The sequence below is a fragment of the Sciurus carolinensis genome, chromosome 3, assembly GCF_902686445.1.
Source record: "Sciurus carolinensis chromosome 3, mSciCar1.2, whole genome shotgun sequence".
Classification (NCBI taxonomy): Eukaryota; Metazoa; Chordata; class Mammalia; order Rodentia; family Sciuridae; genus Sciurus; species Sciurus carolinensis.
In genome coordinates this window covers 18,300,126-18,320,461 of record NC_062215.1, presented here as the reverse complement: position 1 = coordinate 18,320,461, position 20,336 = coordinate 18,300,126, and the positions used below count along the sequence as shown (strand labels likewise).

At 46.8% G+C, this 20,336-nt stretch overlaps 2 protein-coding genes across 4 annotated transcripts in view; one reads left to right on the top strand and one right to left on the bottom strand.

Annotated features, from left to right (window-relative positions):
• The first annotated feature begins 3,727 nt into the window (after positions 1-3,727).
• Higd1b (HIG1 hypoxia inducible domain family member 1B) lies at positions 3,728-7,003 on the top strand. 3 transcript variants are annotated; one of them, XM_047543278.1, is made up of 4 exons: positions 3,728-3,820; positions 4,586-4,780; positions 5,342-5,476; positions 6,071-7,002. In XM_047543278.1, the coding sequence occupies exons 2-4, from the start codon at positions 4,681-4,683 to the stop codon at positions 6,133-6,135; spliced, it is 300 nt and encodes a 99-aa protein (XP_047399234.1). In that variant the 5' UTR covers positions 3,728-3,820; positions 4,586-4,680; the 3' UTR covers positions 6,136-7,002. The 3 variants fall into 3 exon arrangements, with proteins under 3 accessions (XP_047399234.1, XP_047399236.1, XP_047399235.1); XM_047543280.1 differs by having other exon boundaries at positions 3,730-3,820; positions 4,630-4,780; positions 6,071-7,003; XM_047543279.1 differs by lacking the exon at positions 3,728-3,820 and adding an exon at positions 4,257-4,544 and having other exon boundaries at positions 4,630-4,780; positions 6,071-7,001.
• Positions 6,630-20,336, bottom strand: part of Eftud2 (elongation factor Tu GTP binding domain containing 2) — a 42,363-nt gene continuing 28,656 nt past the window's right edge. The window contains exons 12-28 of the mRNA XM_047543273.1: positions 19,068-19,131; positions 18,586-18,676; positions 17,078-17,213; positions 15,535-15,662; positions 14,549-14,742; positions 13,348-13,459; positions 12,701-12,841; positions 11,859-11,960; positions 10,917-10,999; positions 10,156-10,242; positions 9,822-9,948; positions 9,531-9,618; positions 8,533-8,651; positions 8,307-8,401; positions 7,719-7,872; positions 7,435-7,542; positions 6,630-7,069 (exon numbers count right to left, since the gene is read on the bottom strand). Coding sequence (XP_047399229.1) covers positions 6,974-7,069; positions 7,435-7,542; positions 7,719-7,872; positions 8,307-8,401; positions 8,533-8,651; positions 9,531-9,618; positions 9,822-9,948; positions 10,156-10,242; positions 10,917-10,999; positions 11,859-11,960; positions 12,701-12,841; positions 13,348-13,459; positions 14,549-14,742; positions 15,535-15,662; positions 17,078-17,213; positions 18,586-18,676; positions 19,068-19,131 — 1,925 coding nt within the window. The 3' untranslated portion in view covers positions 6,630-6,973. The remainder of the gene's footprint in view (positions 7,070-7,434; positions 7,543-7,718; positions 7,873-8,306; positions 8,402-8,532; positions 8,652-9,530; positions 9,619-9,821; positions 9,949-10,155; positions 10,243-10,916; positions 11,000-11,858; positions 11,961-12,700; positions 12,842-13,347; positions 13,460-14,548; positions 14,743-15,534; positions 15,663-17,077; positions 17,214-18,585; positions 18,677-19,067; positions 19,132-20,336) is intronic.

Below are 20,336 nucleotides of genomic sequence, written 5' to 3'. Positions count from 1 at the left end.
GGGCTGGGGATGTGGCTCAGTGATGAAGCACCCCTGGGTTCAATTCCTGGTACAAAAAAAAAAAAAAAAAAAAAAAAGAGCTTAGACTGGAAGCTCGTAGGCCCAGGTATTCCTCAGGGTCTGGAGTACATCAAGTATCTGCTAGTATGTGAGCTCCCTGGGTAGAAGTGCTGAGTCCCAGATTCTAGAATAGAGCTTGGCACATAGTAGGTACTTAGGAAGTATGAGCTGAGTGAATGAATGAAGACTTGCCATTCCTAGAACAAAAAGGTTACTGGAGGGAAGTGAGGGAAAGCCCCAAGTTTCAAAATGGGAAATGGGTCTGGTTTCCAGCCTCTGGCAGGGAGTGGCTGAGCCTAGTGCTGTGAGAACCACATCACCTTTTATTCACATGGGGCCCAGGGAGGGAAGGATCAAAACTCAATTTGAGAACTTGAGAGTCACCCTGGGGCTCTGTGGTTTGGGAACAGTAAGGTCAACTTGAAGGCTGCAGCGTGTCACTATTTCCATTACACATTTTCCAGGGTCCCTACTTGGCTAGTAAACTCAGACTAGATTCCTCTGTCTTGGAGGATGGGCGCCAAGGCCCAGAGAGGTAGAATTTGGGAATGCTGCCTGTTGGCAATGGGGAGTCCTGCCTGTCTGGATAGCAAGGAAGAATTGTGAGGAAGTTTTTGAATTTTTTCTGCTCTTGGGAGCGGGTATTAATAGCACAAACCTCCCTCCCTCTCCACTAATCCCTAGCAGTTTCGGTTAACCTGTGGGACACATACTCTTTCTTCCTGCCTTTGCTGGAAGTTAGCTGAAGCAGATTTTTTTGTTGTCACAAAAAATTTTATGAAACACGTGCAGTGGCTCGTGCCTGTAATTCCAGTTGCTTGGTGTGCTGAGGCAGGAGGATTGTGAGTTCAAAGCCAGCCTCAGCAACTTACTGAGGCCCTAAGCACCTCAGCAAGACCCTGTCACCAATAAAATACAAAAAGGGGCTGGGGATGTGGCTCAGTAGTTAAATGTCTTTGGGTTCAATTCCCAGAACCCCTCCCCCGAAAAAAAAAAAACCAGATTCTACTTTATAACCTAACATTTTCTCCCCTATGTCTCCCCAGCCTTTCAACCCTGTTCCTCCCATTCCAATCCCAACAGGGAGCATCCTCTGTTCCTTGTCGACTTCATTCTCCATCATTCCCTCATTCAGGGCTCTCATTAGCTCAAGGCAAAAGCTACATGTCCCTCCCCTCCCCCATCTGGCCACTCAGCTCCCTTGGGCTATATATAGCACAGCTGTGCCTTAGGTTGTGTCAGAACTTCCAGACTTAGTCCCACCTCCCCCATCCTTGCCCCTTCAACACTACAGGGAAGAACATGTCTGAAGCTGCCAATAATGTGAGGCAGGGCAGGACGAAAAAGGGTGTGCTGAATTTGAGATCACACAGAATGTGGTAAACTTCACAATCCACTGTCAGGGTGTTCCAACCTGCTGCCCATTCCCTGCCACTTGTTTGTTCTGGAGGAAAAGGAACAGTGAACAGGGGACCAACCATCCTATTTTACCATTGCAGTAATCCATTTCACAGGCAGGTACATAGACTCAGGTCCAGTGGCATGACTAAATAATTACCCTTATGGGGTAATTGATTCCACATCTGACTCTGGATTATCTACCAAATCTGTCTGCATCAATTTTGATTCCTCCAAATCAAAATTTCTATTAATGTCCCCTGATTTAGAAGGAAAAGAGGTTTACTAAGCAAATCACTAATGTAGGGATGACTAAACGGAAACAATTATTAAAGCCTTGGCATGTTAACAAGAATCATGTTATCATGGTTTTATCTGTTTACTAAAACAGGACTGTACAGAAATTTGTTCCTTGAAGTTTTAGTTACTGTATGTTCTCAAAAGTTTTTTGAAATAAAAAATAACTTGTATATTTGATATTAAAAAGCAAAACAAAACTGGTGGGTCAAAACTGGTGATGCCCATAATCCCAGCAACTCAGGAGGCAAGACAGGAGGATCACAAATTCAAGGCCAGTCTTGGGGCACAGGGATGTATTTCACTGATAGAAGCTCCCTCATTGGTTCAACCCCCAGCACCTGTTGTAGGGAGTGGGAGGTGGGGATTATCTACAAAAAGCAATTAGCACACCACTTGGTTCATAGAAGGTGCTCATTAAATCCAGTGAATCACAGCAACCATTCCCTTTTTTTTTTTTGCGGTGCAGGGGATTGAACCCAGGGCCTTGTGCATGCAAGGCAAGCACTCTACCAACTGAACTATATCCCCAATCCTGTTCTCATTTTCTCAGCTCTAGAAATTATGCTGTAGACGCATCACTATAAAGTCAATAGGGGGAAGCAGAACTTGGTTCTCCATAGGTTGGCCCCTGTTCTTCAATGGATTTGAAATTACTCCTGATTCCTGTCTTGTCTCATCCAGACATTTTTATCCCTCACATCTGGTTAGATGATCAAGGACATATACCATCCATATCTTGAAAGTTCAAGCCACTGTGGCGACCTAGAGAGGCAGTATAGGGTGTGTTGTGTGAAAGGCAGGGAGGAGAGTTCCCATGGATGCTCGGGATCCGTGAAGGCTCTGGGGAGTTGCTGTGACCCTGAGTCTCTTCAAAGAGCAGTGAGTGTTAGAGAAAAGAGGGATATCAGCTGCTTGACAAATTTCCAGTGCTGAAAAGGCCCCTTTAGGACACACACACGGTTAAAAGTAATCTAGAGAAAGAACAAAGGCGTGGGATGGACTGAGACCCTCCAAGGTGCACCCTCATCTTTCCCGTTAGCATAGCAAGTGCTTTTTCCTCTCTAGTCAAGGATACTGCAATTGATTAGCCTGCCTAAACCTCAATATCAGTCCAGAGCGTTTCAGTTTGACTGATCCTCTGCTGGTAAGTATTGCAGTTAGGGCTGGGAAATTTGGAGCCAGCCAGACCTGGGCTCAGATTATAACACCAATATTAGTTGAGCATCCTTGGATAAATCATTTAGTATCTATGAAGCTCAGTTTCTTCATCTGTGAGAAGTCTGAAACATAAGTATCTAATATGTAATAGCACTAATACCAGTCATTGTCATCTTTGAACCTGAGTATTACCCCACCAAGGCAACTTAAAGCGCTCTAAAGATGGGGAAAGTCCCAGTTGTTTCAAACCCCCAGACAAATCTCCTTGGTCCAGAAAGCATCCCTGAAAGGACCAAGACCAGAGAGTCTGTTTCTCACAACTAGGTATTTTACTTATATTCCATATAATCCATAGTGTATTGGAGGCAGCTGGGCATGGTGGTATATACCAGTTATAATTCCAGTCTTGGGAGGCTTTACAGGAGAATCACAAATATGAGGCTAGCCTCATCAATTTGAGACCCTTATCTCAAAAAATAAAAAGGACTTGGGGTATGGCTCAATTGTAAAGCACCTGTGAATTCGAATCCCAGTACATTGATGGAAAACCTACTCTGCCCAGCCTTGCTTCTCTATCTTCATTTGAGTTCTCCACATTAAGCTCAGGTCTCATCCCACCATGTACATCTATGGGAACCAGAAGATCCAATCAGTTAAAGGTTCCCCTGTATCTGGTCCAACATGATTTTCCACTGCCTAAAGCTCAGCAGATGGGGGGTTAAGACTAATGCCCTGTTCTATCCCCTCCCCTCTCTTCCCCGACTTCAAAGTCTCCATAAAACTGGAGTCACTGCTTCCCTGACCCCATAGTGACAGCTCCAACATCAGCTCTTGGTCAGTTCAAACCAGCAGATGCTGAGCCGTGGCCCTGATGCTCATGCTCCACTTTCTACCATCTCCTAGGGTAAGCACCAGAATGCTGAGGACCTGTGGGGCCACTGGTCATTTCTCCTCCAGGAGGGACAACTAGGAAGAGAAATTGACTCAAGCAGGGAGAATTTGTCTCATGGTTGGACCTAAGAAGGCATCCCATTAGCAGAAATCTTGCTGTGAGGACCAGGACATCTAGTTTGTGATCAGAGCAGACGTTTACAGGGGTTGGCAAGTTAGAACAAGAGGGGTTTTCACTGTAGAGATGGAGGTCGTGGGTTGGAGACAGCTTGGGGACTAGAATTTTTCTTTAGTATTAATGTGCAAAATATATGCTAAATTGTACATAAATTAATGTCCCATCATTTGAATCTCTGCCTCTGGTGATTTAGTATTTAGTGCTGTAACTGGGATGGGTAGCTCCCTAGGGCCAGATCCTACTCTGTAGCTCCCTCAGGAGTAACTGTCACAAACTCAGGACCAGTGGAAGCCCCCAAGATTCAAGGACTATTCCTCCCAGTCTCTGTGGATTTTTACAGTTGTTTTTCTTGGCCCAAGGATCTTACCCAGTGATGCAAATGGAGGGGAGTGAGGGGCGGGTGAACAGAAAACAGTGGTCAGAATGAGTTAGGGAAGCAGATGTTAGGAAGAGGCAGAAGATAGAAAGGACATGGAGGAAGTGGGTATGAGTGGCCCAAACACCTGAGATAGGATACCCAGGAGGGACAGCTTTTCAAGAGGAGACTCTGCTTAGCATGGTAAGAGGATCCTAGCAGGTAACTGACTCTTTCCACTCCAGATTGAGAAGAACCAGAATTCTTACTGTGAGGTGCCTCCTTCTAGGACTGGGCTGAAGTCTAAGACTCCCACCTGTTAACATCTGGGTCCAGAATCATGTCTGCTAAGAAAGGCTGGTGGGTGCCTCCTGAGGGCGAGGACAGTGTGTCTGACAAGTTCCTAAGGAAGACCAGGGAATCTCCGTTGGTACCCATAGGTGAGTAGGGAAAGGAAAGGGGACATGAAGGGAACTTTTTTCAGAGAGGTAATGACTTCTGGTCTTTCCAAAAATGAGGCAGAGGTCAGAGAAATTAAGTGGTCCTATGTACTGCCCAAGGGACAAACCCTCACAAGCAATCAGGGAGTCTGGATGGGTGGAGGTGGACACGACCCAAATGCAAAGGGGTACTTGGGGCACCAACACCAGCCTTACGATGGGGTCAGAATTACAATTTGGGATCCCTCAGGGATTCCTTTAAGTCCCTGGGAGAGTAGGAAAACAGCAGTACCAAGATGTGGGAGCCAGCTGTGGTTGGAGAAGGGACCCAGAGCTAAGGTGGAGGTGTGGCCGTGGGGGTAGGTTATTCATATATGGGGGACCCAGCCACAAAATGCCATGAAGGGGAAGCCACTCAATCTAATGCTACCCTTCCCCTCTCAACCTGCACAAAAGCAGCCACTTACCCAGCCTTCCATCCTGTCTAGAAGGCTGTCGCATCAGGGGAAAACTGGGCTTGGCAGCTAAGGCCCAGAGGCCGGTCACATTCTCTGCCCACAGGCTTGGGAGCCTGCCTGGTGGTGGCAGCATACAGAATTTATCGGTTGAAGGCTCGTGGTTCCACGAAGATGTCCATACATCTGATTCACACCCGAGTGGCAGCACAGGCCTGTGCTGTGGGTGCAATCATGCTAGGTAAGCAGCTTGTGTGTGTGTGTTGGGGGGGCAGGTGACAGGAGGTGGGCAAAACACGCAAAGGTCTGTGAGTCCTTATGATGAAAGGGTCCATGACTTCCTATAGGATACACATCAAATCCTTGATGAGGCTTCTATACTGGGACATTTTCAGTCTCCTGCCTCTGGCCTATGGGATGATGTGCAGCCTGCCCTACGAGTTTGCCCTAGAGATGAGAAATGTCATATAGCAGAACATGCTGGATCTCTCCCTTTCTTGATCAAGAAGTAGGAGGCTACTTGCTAGCTGTAACAGAGGACCAATCCCCTCTCACTGAACCTGTTTCCCATGAATAACATGGCAAGTCAGGGGTGACTTCACAGGTTGCTGAGGTGTCTCAGATACAGAAAACATGAAAGTGCTTTGTGAACTGTTGGATGGGCTCTTTCCACAAGCTATATGGTTGGATGCCTGGAACAGCTGTTGATACTGATAAGCAGGGACCCTGGACTCTCAAAGGAATGGCTAGAGGAACCCTTGGGACACCAGGGGGAGCCAGAGAATGGGTGAAGGGACCAGATGCCAAGGAGCATTTCTCCTTCTTCCTCACACAGGTGCTGTGTACACCATGTACAGAGATTATAGCAAGAGGATGGCACAGGACCCTAGGGACAAGTAGTGCTCCTGAGGGGGCTGGGCAGCCTCACCCCCCTCCCCAGCCTCTGTATGTGCCTAATAAACCAGTGCTGAAGAATGTCAAGTGTCTTCTTCACCAGCAGAGAGCAGAGGAAGGGACCCAGAAGAAAGGCTGGATACCAAAGGGCTCTGGTCCCCAACTCCAGGGATAGATATAAGGGGCAGTGGTCTCCTAAGGCAGGTGAACCTTAAATCCCAGAATCCCATCAATTCCCATACCACCTCAGGTCCACCCAGAGGCAGCAGGGAGTGGGATGGTGGGGGCAGTGAAAGGGCCTTGAGGCTCATGGGAACACTGAGTTAAGAGCAGGCATTCCTTCACAGGCTGCTTCCCTGGGGATCCAGGCAGGAAGGGGCAGCAGCTGGGAGCAGAGGCAATGATGCCTCATGGGAAATGACATATATCCAGAATGTAAGCACTAGGACTAGACAGGGTGGGGGTGAGGGTGTGGGGCGGATGAAAGAAGCAGGCCAAGGCAGAGGTCAGAATTTTCTGTTCACTTACAAAACACAACTAAGTTGAACTTGTAAAAAATAAAATTCCATGTAAATCCTGAAGACAGTGCCTCTTTGGGTTAAAAACTTTCATCCTCTTCTCTTTCCCTGGGCCCAAGCTCTTCTCTGTTTCTGGGGAATGAAGCCAGGCAGAGGCTACAGAGAGAATCAGGAGGCCAAATGCCCCTTTCTTACTGGGACTCTGGATTGGAGGCTTGTGGGTTGTCATGATGGCCACAGCAATTCTCAGACACTCTTTGATAACACGAAGACTGAGTCACACTGGTCTCAGCTTCAAGTCCAGGAGCTGCCAGGAACACCTGCACTCACATGGGATAATTAAGCACAACATCTTGTTTGGCGAGCTCCAGCAACATAGGATCGTCGAAGAACTTGCTGATGCTCACATCTTCACTCAGGCCCTGAAGATTCAGAATGGGGCAAATGCAAGAGTGAGTTCCATATGGGGACTGGCTGAGCTGGGGGCTGTCTAAGACTTGTGCTGGAGGGGGAGGCTGGTGGGATTTGGAATGTAGATGACTATTCAGAAGCTGTGCCTTTAGGGTACTGTCACAGCTGAGAAGACCCTCCTTTCCTAGTCCCCTTTTCCCTAAAGGTCCCAGTTCTGGTTGCCTAAGGAATGTTCAGGTCACTTCCTTCCACACTGCCGCAAACTATTCTCAGTCTACAGGCCCTCAGGAAAAGGGTCCAGGAAGAAGAAAGGAACCCAACTCCTGCTGAGGCTCCTGGGGGTTGAGGGATTGCAATGGGCCTGTGGGACATGTACCTTCCTACGACGGGTTTTGATCATGAATTCCCGGGCCAGGTGAGGAGCTGGCTGAGGCTCCAAGGGGCGGATGACAATGCTCTTGTCCAGAGGATCACCAGGTACAATCTGAAAGGCAAAGGGGTTTCTGATGTTCTAGGCAGACTTTCCAGAGGCTTCGGGTCCAAAGCAGGATTCTCCAGGACGCTGAATATCTCGCTTGGGATTTGAAAGGGAAACAGGTTGGATAGGGATCAGCTTGTAAAGCGGGGAGGGCAAGCTGGCTGGATTGCCCCATTTCTCACCTGCCAATGGTGGAAGACAGACAGGGAAAAGGCCTGTCCCTGGGTATGAGTCCGGAGATCAGTCTCAAAGCCAAAAGAGTCAATGGCCGGAATGAAAGCTTTGATGGTGTAGAGGGGGGAGCCTGGGATGGGTGCATCCTGAGTCACATGCCCCCTGAGACAGAAAGACAAAGGTTGAATCCCTACATATATAGAGGTCAAAAGCCCAGGAACAATCTGGCTTTTGCTACTCTCAGGTACAAACTAGCCCAGAGTTACCAGCGAAGAAAAAATAACCAAGAATGCTATAGAGAGCAGAAAAAGCAGATAGGAGAGGGTCTTAGCAACATTCCCACAGTTGACTTGCTGCTTTAGTACTCACTCCCCCCCAAGAGCTCACTAAGTAGGGGCCCAAGAAATTTCACTTGTGATTTGTAATAAAGCCAGGGATTGTCTCATTCTTCTCCTACTTCCTTCTGGAAAATAAGCTCACTGGGTCTGGAGTGGACAGGTGTGAGGCTGAGCTCCACCCCACCTCCTCAGCAGCTGAGGTGGTTCCTGCTCTGCTCTTGCTCCCAGTGCTCTCCCTGACACACTGGGGCTGCTCACCTGCGCCTGGCCAGGACAGTGTAAACGGCAGAGACACAGTCTGCAGGGGCCTGGACCTCTACAAAGTAGTAAGGCTCCATCAGACGAGGAGTGGCCTGCAACAGAGCAGGGACAGAGGGCTCGGCAGCAAGATCCTGGATAAAATGTCTCCAGGTACAAGCTTTGTCCTCTTCTTATGTTCCTGTCCAGGGAAGCAGGATGGTTCCCTACAGCAAAACTCTCTTACCATGAGGAAGGCAGAATAGACGACTCTTCTGGCTGTGGGGATGATCTGGCCTCCGCCCCGGTGCAGAGGCTCCTGGGCAACCACTGCATCCAGGATCTTAAACTTGACATTCCGAATCACTAAAGGAGAAGAGCACAACTCGGTGAGGTTTGGTTCTGGGGCTAGTCACAGGGTCACAGCAGAGCAGCACAGAATCTTGCTACATTGCAATTATCTTGCAGCCACATAAGATGTGGTACAAAAAGCACACTGGAGCTGGGCACGGTGGTACCACCTGTTAATCCCAGCAACTCAGGAGGTTGAGGCAGGAGGATCACCAAGTTTGAGATCAACCTGGGCAACTTAGCAGGAGTCTGTCTCAAAACAAAAATTAAAAAAAGGGCTGGAGGGGCTGGGGAGATAGCTCAGCTGGTAGAGTGCCTGCCTCGCAAGCACAAGGCCCTGAGTTCGATCCCCAGTACCGCAAAAAAAAAAAAAAAAAAAAAAAGGGCTGGAGTTGTAGCCAATGGTAGAGCACCCTGGATTAAATCCTCAGTACCTTACACACACACTATCTGGAGGTGGGTGTTCTAATCAGATCAACAAGGGATGTGGTAAAGAGGTCAGCAGTTAAGCATATGTTTGCTTCAGGGCACATTCGGACATACGGAGCTTGCCTACAAGTTAGTGTTTGTTCTGCAGATATTAAATTTTTTTTTGGATGCACAATCAAGTTCTAGCAATTTTGCATTTGGTCCCATGAAGTCCAATCTGGGTCAATAAGCCACTCCAATCTCAGTCCTCACTGTATCTCTTATCACACAACCCAAAGACAGCTCTTTCTCAGGAACAAGAAACAATGTTGGTCTAGAAGTGACTTCATTTCTAGAACATGTCAAATGATGGCAATAGGATAGGGAAAAGGGAGGAAGCTGGCCCAGGACATGGGATGGACTCTGTACATTCCCAGCTGCTTCTCTGGCTGGGTCCCATAGACAGGGGAGGTGCTATGGACTTACATTCATCACAGAGGGGCCCCTCTCTGGTTCCCCACTGGAAACCTTGAACAATGCTGTCCTTCACTGAGCCAAGAAGAGCCTTGTCCACCTGCACAGAAACAAGAAGGCTCCTTAGGAGTCTTCCTAGCAACCAAAGAGCTTAGAGGGGGAGAAGAGAGGTACAGCTAGGAGAAGACCCTCTCCTTCACCAGAGGACTCAAAATATTTTTTGGGAAAAGAAGAACACTCTGCAGCTTCTTCTACTCAGAAAGTACGAAGAGTGCCACGTGGTTCTCATCAGTTCTGCAGTACCTCAGAGGGCAAGGTATCATCCACCAGGATGTTGGGGCCTGTGGCATCAGGGCCAAAAGCCCAGATGGACCGGGCAGCCAGCAGATCCCAATCATACTTAGTCTGGAAGAACTCTCCTAGCTTCTTCCTGGGGAAAGGAGAAAATGGAGGTATCAGATAGCTCTGTGTTGCAGGCTTTGGGACCACAGACCTTCCCTTTCTGGAGGATAGTCACCTCATTCTACCCATAATGCGCTCAGGACATTAGCAAAGGTGGGACACACAACTACTTCCCAGAATGATGTGTGGCAGGTAAACTGTGGCATCAGCTCTAGAGGCACAGCCCTGCACCCACCTGTTCCACGTGATCTGAACCACCTCGTTCTCTATGTCTTCGGCGAGGCCCTTCTCAAGAGGCTCAGCAATCATGGTGATCTTGTTCCTGGTCAAAAAGACAAGGGAAGTGAGGAGGGCTCACGGGACTAGCGGGGCATTCCTAAGGAAAGGGCAACAAAGTGGACAGCTGAGGCAGTGAAGAAAGCCTCAGGGGCAGGGTAGAACAAAGGACTTGTCTTTTTTGATTTCAGCCTACAAGTTTTTTTTTTGAAGTAGGACTAGGGCTGGGAATGTAGCTTAGTGGTAGAGCACATGCTTAGCCTGTGCAAGGCCCTGGGTTCTATCTCCAGGAGCAACAAAATGAAAAATAGAAATTTAAAAAAACAACAATTAGATTTTGGGGCAAATTTTTATTTGGCCATATGACAGAGGAGAAGTAGTAATTGTGGAACTCTTCCTGATAATACCTAAGATAAAGGATTCCACAGCATCTTGTCCAAAAGCATAAGGGACAAGGAGCTGGGGTAAACACAAGTATCCTAAGTGCCTGCTCTCCCATCTTGGGTGTCTCCACTTCCACAGTGCGGGGCTGGGGGTGGAACTGGGGTGAGTGTGGGGAACAGTGTCCTTGAGTCTGCCAGTCCCAGGGACACTGTGCTTCCAGCTTACCCCTTTTTTTTTTTTTTTTTTTTTTGCGGTGCTGGGAATTGAACCCAGGGCTTTGTGCTTGCAAGGCAAGCACTCTACTGACTGAGCTATGTCCCCAGCCCTCCAGCTTACTTTTTATTGGGTGTTTCAGCAAAGCACTTGAGGGAGGATGTTTCCACCACCGTCTCACAAAACGTGACCACTGGGTCAGCCACCTGGGAATCAAAATAAAATGTTGAGGCAAAGTCTACTTTTGTTGGAAGGACAAAGTTCTACCTAAGGGAACTCTGAAGCGCCTGTGGCTCTCTCTGTGAGAACCCCTCTGCCTTCACCAGCATGAGTAACAGGCACGGCACAGACTGCAGCACTGTCCATGCCATCACTAAAAAACCTGAGAAAACAGTGCAGTAAAGACATTTTACTCCTGAGCCAAGAGTAAGCAGGGGATCAAAATGAGGGCTTTAACTATAGTCTTCCAAGATAGCTTCCAACATGCGCTCAGCCCCCACTGCCATTCATTGAACAATTCCTGGGGGTGCGACAGTCAATACTAGAGACCCTGGGGAGCAACTGCTCCCTGATGCTCACTCATGCACATCAGCAGATGAGCTTATCTAGTTTAAGAGGGGCACTGAGGGTACCTGCCCGAGCAGCTCAGGGCTCTGAAGAAAGTGTCCCTCAACTGGGAGATGGAAGCCAAGGGATGCATGGTTCAAAGTGCCACATCAGGAGTTGATGATGAATCTGGGAGAGCCACCCTCTACTCACCTGGAAACCATCCACTTCAAGCCCTCCACCACTACAACTGCACAATAATTTTTCTAACAAAGGACAAAGAATACTGGCTTGGGAACCCTGACACTGAGAATAATCCAGTGAGGGGACAAAAAATTTCTCTAAAGCCTTCACAAGAAGCAACAGAAGTGCTTTCCACAAGCAGATATCTTCCAGTTCATCCCCTCTTCTCCTGGACATCCAGGAGAAATCCAGGTTTTGGCTACTAGTGAAATCTGCCTGGATCAAGGAATCAGGCTGCTGGACAGGCAGGGATCAAAGAAAGGAGCACTATTTTACCTTGATGTCTATCTCTGAGTACATCTTCCGCAGATCATGCATTACACAGTCCAGGTAGAGCTCCCCGGTACCTAGGATCACATGCTCGCCAGACTCTTCCACCTGAAACACAACAGCCCTGGGGGTCACTGCATGGACTCTCTTGTGTGAGCAACTGCAGAAACAAATAGAATCCAGGCCAAGACTGGAGATGGGGTGCCTCAGCCTACAGTCACAAACTGACTGTTGCAGCCTCTTCAAAAAACCTCAGTGGGGCATACCTCCCTACCAGTTGGTCCTTGAGAAAGTGGGACCAGTTAGCATAGTGCCACTGGGTGTGAAGTCACCGACTTCATTCCTATCTTAGCCATTTAGGAGAAACCCTTCTCTATTTTCATGGACAACAAACTACCCTTTAGCCTGGCTAGTTACCCAGAAAGGTATGCTGACCTGATTAGGAGTGTTCAAGGACCAGAGTAACTTTTCTGGAAGAATCAATGCAAAGTGTACTTTTTTTTTTTTTTTTTTTTTTTTTTTTTTTTTTGGGTGCTGGGGATCGAACCCAGGGCCTGGTGCTTACAAGGCAAGCACTCTACCACCTGAGCTATCTCCCCAGCCCCTGCAAAGTGTACTCTATGAAGAATATATTCTTTTTACCTAAAGACAATTGGGGAAATGTACACACACAGGATAACACACAGGTTTTATCCTGCCCTCAGGTAATAATAACAGGCATGACAGCTTCTGTAATCATTTGATTACAGCATCAGTTCAGAACACCTGAGAATGTGAAGCTGCCGGTGGAGCAGAGGAGGCAGCCAGGGCAAATGGTGCTTGGCAGCAGCAGCAGGTCCCACACATACCTTGGTGGTGAGGGACGGGTAGCTCTTGTTGACCTTGCGCAGGCCGTCGAGCATCTTGGGCAGCTCTGAGGGGTTGACTGGCTCCACAGCAATCTTGATAACAGATGTGGTATTGAACTTCAAGGGTCGGAAAATCTGAGCCTGAGATTCAAAATGCAGAGGAGTCAAGGCATCTGGTCTGAGAAGGCACAGAAGGTGCAGGGGGCTGGGTGCAATGTGCCTAGTGTGTATGAGGTCCAGGTCCTACCCCGAGCAGAGCACCACAGTTGCGGGGGGAGGGGGTGTGTGGAGAAGACGCAGGTAGGCATATGAGAGAGCTGAGGACTTGCTTAGAGTCAGATATTCCCTAACCAGGAGCCTTAGTGCTGCTTGGGGACAACCCAAAAGGCCAATCATTCCTACATATTTTGGCAGAACAAAAAGAAGTGGAAAAGAACAAAATATTCCTAGCATCTGAGTTTCAGTACAGGGCAAATCCAGCAGGGTCAGAACTAGAAGGCTGAGTCCATGCTGGGGCCTGTAACCAGGAAGCGGCAATGACTCTGGGTTAGACCCTGTGGAGTCCAACTGTTTGTTGTTCAATGTGCCCTGGTTCCTCATGACCTTCTAGTTTAAGCCATTCCAGCTGGCCTCTTCAGAAATACTACCTCCTCATTGCCTCGGGGTTCGGTTATGGTTGCTGTCTTCACGATTGGTTGATCGACACCTTCGATCAGAACCCAATTGCCTGCAGGAACACGGTTCACTTCAATGTGGTACCTGAAACAATATCCAATAAGCAGTGATGGAACTCAGGCAGAGCATTCACTGCATAAAAATGCACTGAGCCAGGAGCAGAGACCAGCAGACCAGATACTTCTAGCAGGGGAGAGAGGCAACCATATCATATAATCCATGTATACAATGAGTACTGTGAAAGAAAAGTATAAGAAATTAGAAGCGGACAAAACAGGAGAATCTAATTTCAATCAGGTGTTTATGGTAAAAAGCCACTGCCTGAGGTGTCAGATGTAAGGGGACAACAAAAGATGAAAGATACTTCAATTTTCCTAGTTCTTTGATTTTTCTCTTGCCTTCTAGAGAACTTGGCAGATTTGGAGGAGGCAAAAGGGACCATGGTTAAAGCAGAGCAGACACAGTAGGGAGCAGGATTGCCTTGGTTCTCCTTGCCAACTGAGATGCCTACATCATAAACTGATAGGCAGCCAGAGGCTGAGGTAAACTTGACTGAAGATGCTGTAAGGGATCCAATGAAGTCTTCTACCTTGGTCAAAGAATAGGTAGTGAAGGTTGGGAAACAACTTCTTTTGAGAAGAAACAGGAAGGTTACAACTTGAAGGATCACAGAAGAAATGAAGAGGATTAAGATGAAGAAAAATGGAAATCTTCCTATGAAAGTTCAAAATACAGAGTAAGCTGGGTGGTAATGTATGCCTTTAATCCCAGCAACTCAAGAGGATGAGGCAGGAGGATCCTAAGTTCAAGGTCAGCCTCAGCAACTTGGTGAGACCCTCAACAACTTAGCAAAATTCTGTCTCAAAAAATAAAAAATAAAAAGGGGTGGGAATGTAGCTTAGTAGTAGACTGCCCTGACTTTAATCCTAGAAATGAAAAAAACAACAGAGTCAAGGCTTTTGGCATTATTCCAACATTAGCCACCCTTTGACCCCAGAAACCCTGAGCAGTAAGAACTAGAAGGTGATAGCTGTGCTGAGTGAGGGCCATCCTATCTGCCCCTGTACAGGCCAGATAGCCGCTGTGCTTCCACGGAGGACCACTCCACCCAGTGTTTTGGGGCAGCCCCAGGACAGGCCAAGACATGGCCCTGGAGGCTCTGGTTGGCAGTACCTGGCCACAGAGATCCAAAGGCGGCCCACGGTACATATCTGGGAGTCTTCCTCATCCTCTAGAGTATAGTTCTCCCCCAGCACCTTCACAGGCTGCCCAGCATGGATAGTGCCACTCAGTACCCGGCCAAATGCGTGAAACTGAACTCCATCATCTGTGCTGTACATTTTAGTAGTGTGACACATCAGGGGACCCTGGAGAAAGAGACAGGGCAACTTTAACCACACACATCCTGTAGCTAAGTACGGCTGTTTCCACCTCCCTTGGCAGTAACGACATGAGCTCTGTAATGAGAACCCAGACATAAGGAAGATGTGGTGATCACCCAAGAAAGTTCCAAACCATGCTCTAACCCTTCCTCTCTGGAGGTTAACAGGAGACACAGGCTAAGACCAAGCAGGTTTGGGATGGCAAATTGGCAATACTGACAAAATTACTTGGTCTAAATTTCCTCTGAATATGTAAGTTACAATTCTCAACCCACCATATGCTTAATGATGAAACTCTAGATTGCCTAAGAAATGGCTGGAGATTTTTTTTTTTGGTAGTTGCTGTTTTTTGGTGCCTGGGGATTGAACCCAGGGCTTTACCCACGCTAAGCATGTACTCTAGCATGGAGCTACACTCTAGCCCTGGAAAGGTGTTTTAAAACCCCACAATTGAGAAGATGAGATACCAATGGTTGAATCTTTACCATCTGCTGGGCACCATGCTAAATACAACTGTAACACTTCTTTAATCTTCTTTAATTCTCATTACCACTCACGTATTATCCTTATGTTACAGACTAAGAACTCGAGAGTCAGAAAGTATAAGTAGTGTTCCTAAGGTCACGCCACTAGTATTGGCAACAACAGGCAGTGAATTCAGACCTGACTCTACTCATGGGGGTGGGAAGGAAGCAAAGACGGAAAGAGAGCATTAGTCCTGCAACCCAAAATCAGTATGCCTATGCAGGAGGGAAACTGGGGGTCACGTTCACTTACATCAGGGTCACAGTCGCTCATGGCTTCACCAAGGTCGGAGTCCACACCACCAGTGTAGGTGTGCTCAATCTTGGGCTTGGCACCCACCTTTGGAGAAGGGATGTGTTGTACACACATGTCCACAAAGCCTGTGGAGGGAGAAGGGACAGTCATGACTACACACTCTCACAGAGGGAAACAAGCAGGAGTTATAGACCTCCTCATGACATTGAGGAAGCTAACAGGAGTCTGATTTTGCACTAAAAACTATGGAACTACGATTTTAGGGAAGAATTTTGCTGAAAAGATTTGTCATACCGATTCAGGGAAGTATAAGAAGCAGGTCTCAGTTATATATATATTTCTTGGAACTCAGATGACAAAACAGTTTAAAATTTCTACAGCAATCCAAAGGCAGGGGATTCATACTTTTATTGAATATAAGCATTTACTGAGTGCTTGTACTGAGCTAGAGAAGCACCCCATCTCTTCTTTCTAAAATAATTTCTGAACTGAGAAATGCTCCATTTCTATTCAATAAATTACCCTGTTTTTCTAACGGAACAATAAGCCATATAAGAGTGAGTCAACCAGGCTTGTTGGCACACTCTTGTAATCTCAGCTACTTGGGAGGCTGAGGCAGGAGAATCACAGGTTCAAAGCCAGTCCCAGCAACTTACTGAGGCCATAAGCAACTTAGCAAGACCCTATCTCAAAATAAAATATAAAAAAGGGCTGGAGATGTGGCTCAGTGGTTGAGCACCCCTGGGTTCAATCCCCAGCATCAAACAAACTCAGGTCTATTTTCAACTAGCCTATTGTTCTTCCTATTATACTGCCTGCCTTCTATGTCACTAAGACATAGGAGGGGCACTCGGGGGAAACGGAAACCTGGGTTTGTAACTCAACTCTCCCAGCTCCTAACCTATGCTTTCCCTATGCTACTACTTCACACCCCCAGCTGTTTGCTTTCCTGACTGTTCCCTGGCAAATACGACAGAACCCAGAGTTTGTCTCCTGATCTCTGTCACTTGGAAGCTTGCCCTGTTGGGGAGATCTAATTCCTTTAAGTTCCCAAGTTAGGAGTTTTGTTATCATCCAACTAAGGATAGCAGTTGTAGGGGTGGGAGGGGTGGGGGGAAGGGAAAAAAATAACAGAATGAATCAAACATTACCCTATGTAAATTTATGATTACACAAATGGTATGCCTTTACGCCATGTACAAATAGAGAAACAACATGTATCCCATTTGTGTACAATAATAAAAAAATAAATAAGTTTAAAAAAAAAAAAAAAAAAGGATAGCAGTTGGGAAAAAATACAGGATTCTGTATACCAAACTATGGTTTGTTTAAAAGAGCCTCACACTAGGGGCTGGGGATATAGCACAGTTGGCAGAGTGCTTGCCTCCCAAGCACAATGCCCTGGGTTTGATCCCCACCGTAAACAAAACAAAAAGAGCCTCAGCACTTTGACCCCTACTACAGGGTAAAGAAGAGTTCTGGTGACACCTGTGACAGGACATAAGAAGGATAATGTTAAGGGTCATAAGCTCTCTATTACCTGTGAACTCGCCGAAGAACTTTTTGCAAACCAGTCTGAGCAGGGGGCGAATGTTCAACTTCAGTTCCTCCTTGGTCAGGTGGATGCCAAGCTCGTCCAGGGTCCTGGGCAGGCTGGTGTCCACATCACCCACCACCTGTGGGAGTACCAGGTACCAGGTCACTGTAGTAAGAGCCCCAGCATGGTGCTATCGAGGGGGAGGGCAAAGGGTAATCTGAAAAGCTGCTGCACTGATTCAGCACAACAGGAGAGCTCCACAGGGAGAGGTCTTTAAGGACACTAGTTTGGTTTCAAGAAGCCTCTTGTACCTATCCTTCAAACCAAACTGGGGCAAAGCCAACTTGGTGAAATACCCACAACTGCCAATAAACCAAGTCCTCAGCTTGATTTCTATTGGTGCTGCCCCCTGGTGTCTGAAGAGCAGCATCACTCCCATTCAGGAAATCCCTTACCCCTCCTACTCAAGACACTGTTCAGACTTAGACGATCATGGCACTGGAAGAAACCAAAAAAGGCCACCTAGCAGTTCATCCTGGCAGGACAGGGCCACACTAAATTATCCTCAGCAGACTCAAGGTCTCCACTGAGGCAGATTCTATAAATTTCTTTTATTAATTCATTCCAGTCTGACAAAAGATACTAAGTGTTTTTCAGTACTGATAAATTTTAATGGTTATTTCATCTTATTGCTGTTTTGCTCTTTTATCAGCTGGAATGGCCACACACATTCTGTGTGTGCCTGAGCATGTGCATGTGCGTGTGTGTGTGTGTGTATGTGTCTTATGCAAAGATCTTATTAAGCATATTTCATAACTAAGAAAGATCTGTATGAAAATTCCTATATAACATTTTTACCCTTTTAGTCCTGCACCTCCAGTAGCATAAATTCATATAAACAAAATGTTACATTATAGTCTCCCCCCAACACTAGGTTACATTCCCAGCCCTTTTTATTTTTAGAAGCAGGGTCTCACTAAATTGGTAGGCTAGCCTCCAACTTGTCATCCTTCTTCCTCAGCCTCCTATGTAGGTGGGATTACAGGAATGAACCATCATGGCTGGTTAACATAAACATCCTTAACACATAAACAACCAGGAGGTCACAATTATACCTGTAAATTAAAATTCCCACAACCAAAACTATTCTTCTAAAGAGTAAGGATATATAATTCCAGCAACTTGGGAGGCTGAGACAGGAAGATCACAAGTTCAAAGCCAGCCTCAGCAACTTAGGTGAGGCCCTAAGCAACTTAGCAAGACCCTGTCTCAAAATGAAAAAAAAAAAAAAAAAAAAAAAGGGCTGGGGATGTGGCTCAGTGGGTAAGCACCTGTGGGCTTAATCCCTGGTCCCCAAAAACAAAAATTGTTGACAGCTACCCCTCATGCTCAGTAAAACAAAACTGAGCTGGTGAGGGTGAGCAGGTTTAGAGCAGAGGGGAATACGATTTCACCAGTTTTTCCACCTGTGCTTACAAGAGCAGACCTGAAGCAGGTGGCCTGACACTCACCTGAGCAAGAATCTTATAAAGGGGCTCCAAGATAAACTCCACGAAGCTCCTCTGGGAGCTGCTAGTTGGGGCCTTTTTTGTAAACTTTCGCCTAAAGAGAAAAAGAAGAGTCCTGAGTGACCCAGAAAGGAGAAGGCAGTGTCACTGACCCCAAGGCTGCACTGCCTAAGTTCTGATTCTGAGCAGGAGCCAAGGGAGGAATGTGTTGTGATTATAGTTTCCAAAGAGATATTCTTGAGAGGACACATGATTATGACCCTCCTGCATGCCTAAGCAGAGCCTGAGGACCTCAGTAGAAATACATCTCATACAATTAGAGACACCAACCCAGAAGCAAGGACTTCCCTGGTAGTAGTCTAAGGTAGTCTAAGAAACAAGTAAGTTTTCTCCTAGGAATTCTTTCTTTATCTGTCCTTGCTTATGGGGGGAGAATGAATTAACCCATCACCCTTCCAGAGAGTCAGGACCCACACTCTACTTACGTCTTAGGGTTGAAGTAGATGTCACCCCAGAGTCTTTTAGCAAATTCCTGGTAATTAATGTCACCTACAGAAAAGCCACACAATTATAATCTACCTAGCGCAGTGTTGCTGAAGTCTGTTTCAGGTGCTACAAGTGGTTGAGGAATTCTAGCACTTCCTTTCCAGGGTCCAGATACATCTCTCTAGTCAGGTGGTCAGGCAAAGTTACTGTGGCACAAAGGACGGGACTAGCCTAAAGTTGACAAGGTTATGCTGAAGCCAAAATGAGAACTCAAGTATTTTCTTCCTTTTCAGCAAGTGCTAGAACTGAGCTATGGACAAGGCATGAAGAAAACAGTTCAACTGTCTGTACACATCTTTTGTCTGTAGCTAAACTCTGGTTTTTCTGAAAGCACTGTAATGGTTCCTTCTTTTTTCCCTTCTTTTTGCAGTGCTGGGGGTTGAACTCAAGGCCTCATGTGCATGCTAGGCAAGCACTCTGCCACTGAGCTACATCCCCAGTCCTTCAATCTTATTTTATTCACCTAGAAGCTCTATTCTGCTGCCAGTATGGGTCCCCTTACAACTGCAGCATCAGCATAAGGCTCTGATGAGCCCTAAGACTAATAAGCAATCACCCAGCCCTCCAGAGAGAAAACATCAAAGATAACCTTTGTCTCATCTTTTATCAATTAATAGTTTTAGGTTGGCTACAACTGTTAAACCTAATCAGACTGAACCAAGCAACTGTGACTTGAAATTCAAGTGTCAAGAGCTCCTGAAAAGCCAGGTGCAAAGGCAAATGCCTGTGATCCCAGTTACTTAGGAGGATGAGGAAGGAATATTGCAAGTTCAAGGGCAGCCTGGGTAATTCAGTGAGACACTTTCTCAAAATAAAATTTAAAAGGGGCTGGGGATGGGCTGGGGTTGTGGCTCAGTGGTAGAGTGCTTGCCTCACATGTGTGAGGCACTGGGTTCAAGTCCCAGCACCACATATAAATAAATGAATAAAATAAAGGTCCATTAACAACTAAAAAAAAAAATTTTTTTTTTTTGCAGTGCTGGGGATCGAACCCAGGGCCTTGTGCTTACGAGGCAAGCACTCTACCAACTGAGCTATCTCCCCAGCCCAAAAAATTTTTTTAATAATTAAAAAAAAAAAAAAAAAAAAAAAGGTAGTGGGGCTGAGGGTGCCAGGTGTAATGGCACATGCCTGTAATTCCAGCAGCTCGGGAGACTGAAGCAAGAGAATCACAAGTTCAAAACCAGCCTCAGCAACTCAGCAAGACC

Bases quoted from the DNA above. Each gene is read 5' to 3' on its own strand.
- Higd1b (XM_047543280.1), top strand. From the start codon at position 4,681: ATGTCTGCTAAGAAAGGCTGGTGGGTGCCTCCTGAGGGCGAGGACAGT. The intron at 4,781-5,341 runs GTGAGTAGGGAA...CTCTGCCCACAG, and splicing joins ATCTCCGTTGGTACCCATAG to GCTTGGGAGCCTGCCTGGTG. The intron at 5,477-6,070 runs GTAAGCAGCTTG...TTCCTCACACAG, and splicing joins TGTGGGTGCAATCATGCTAG to GTGCTGTGTACACCATGTAC.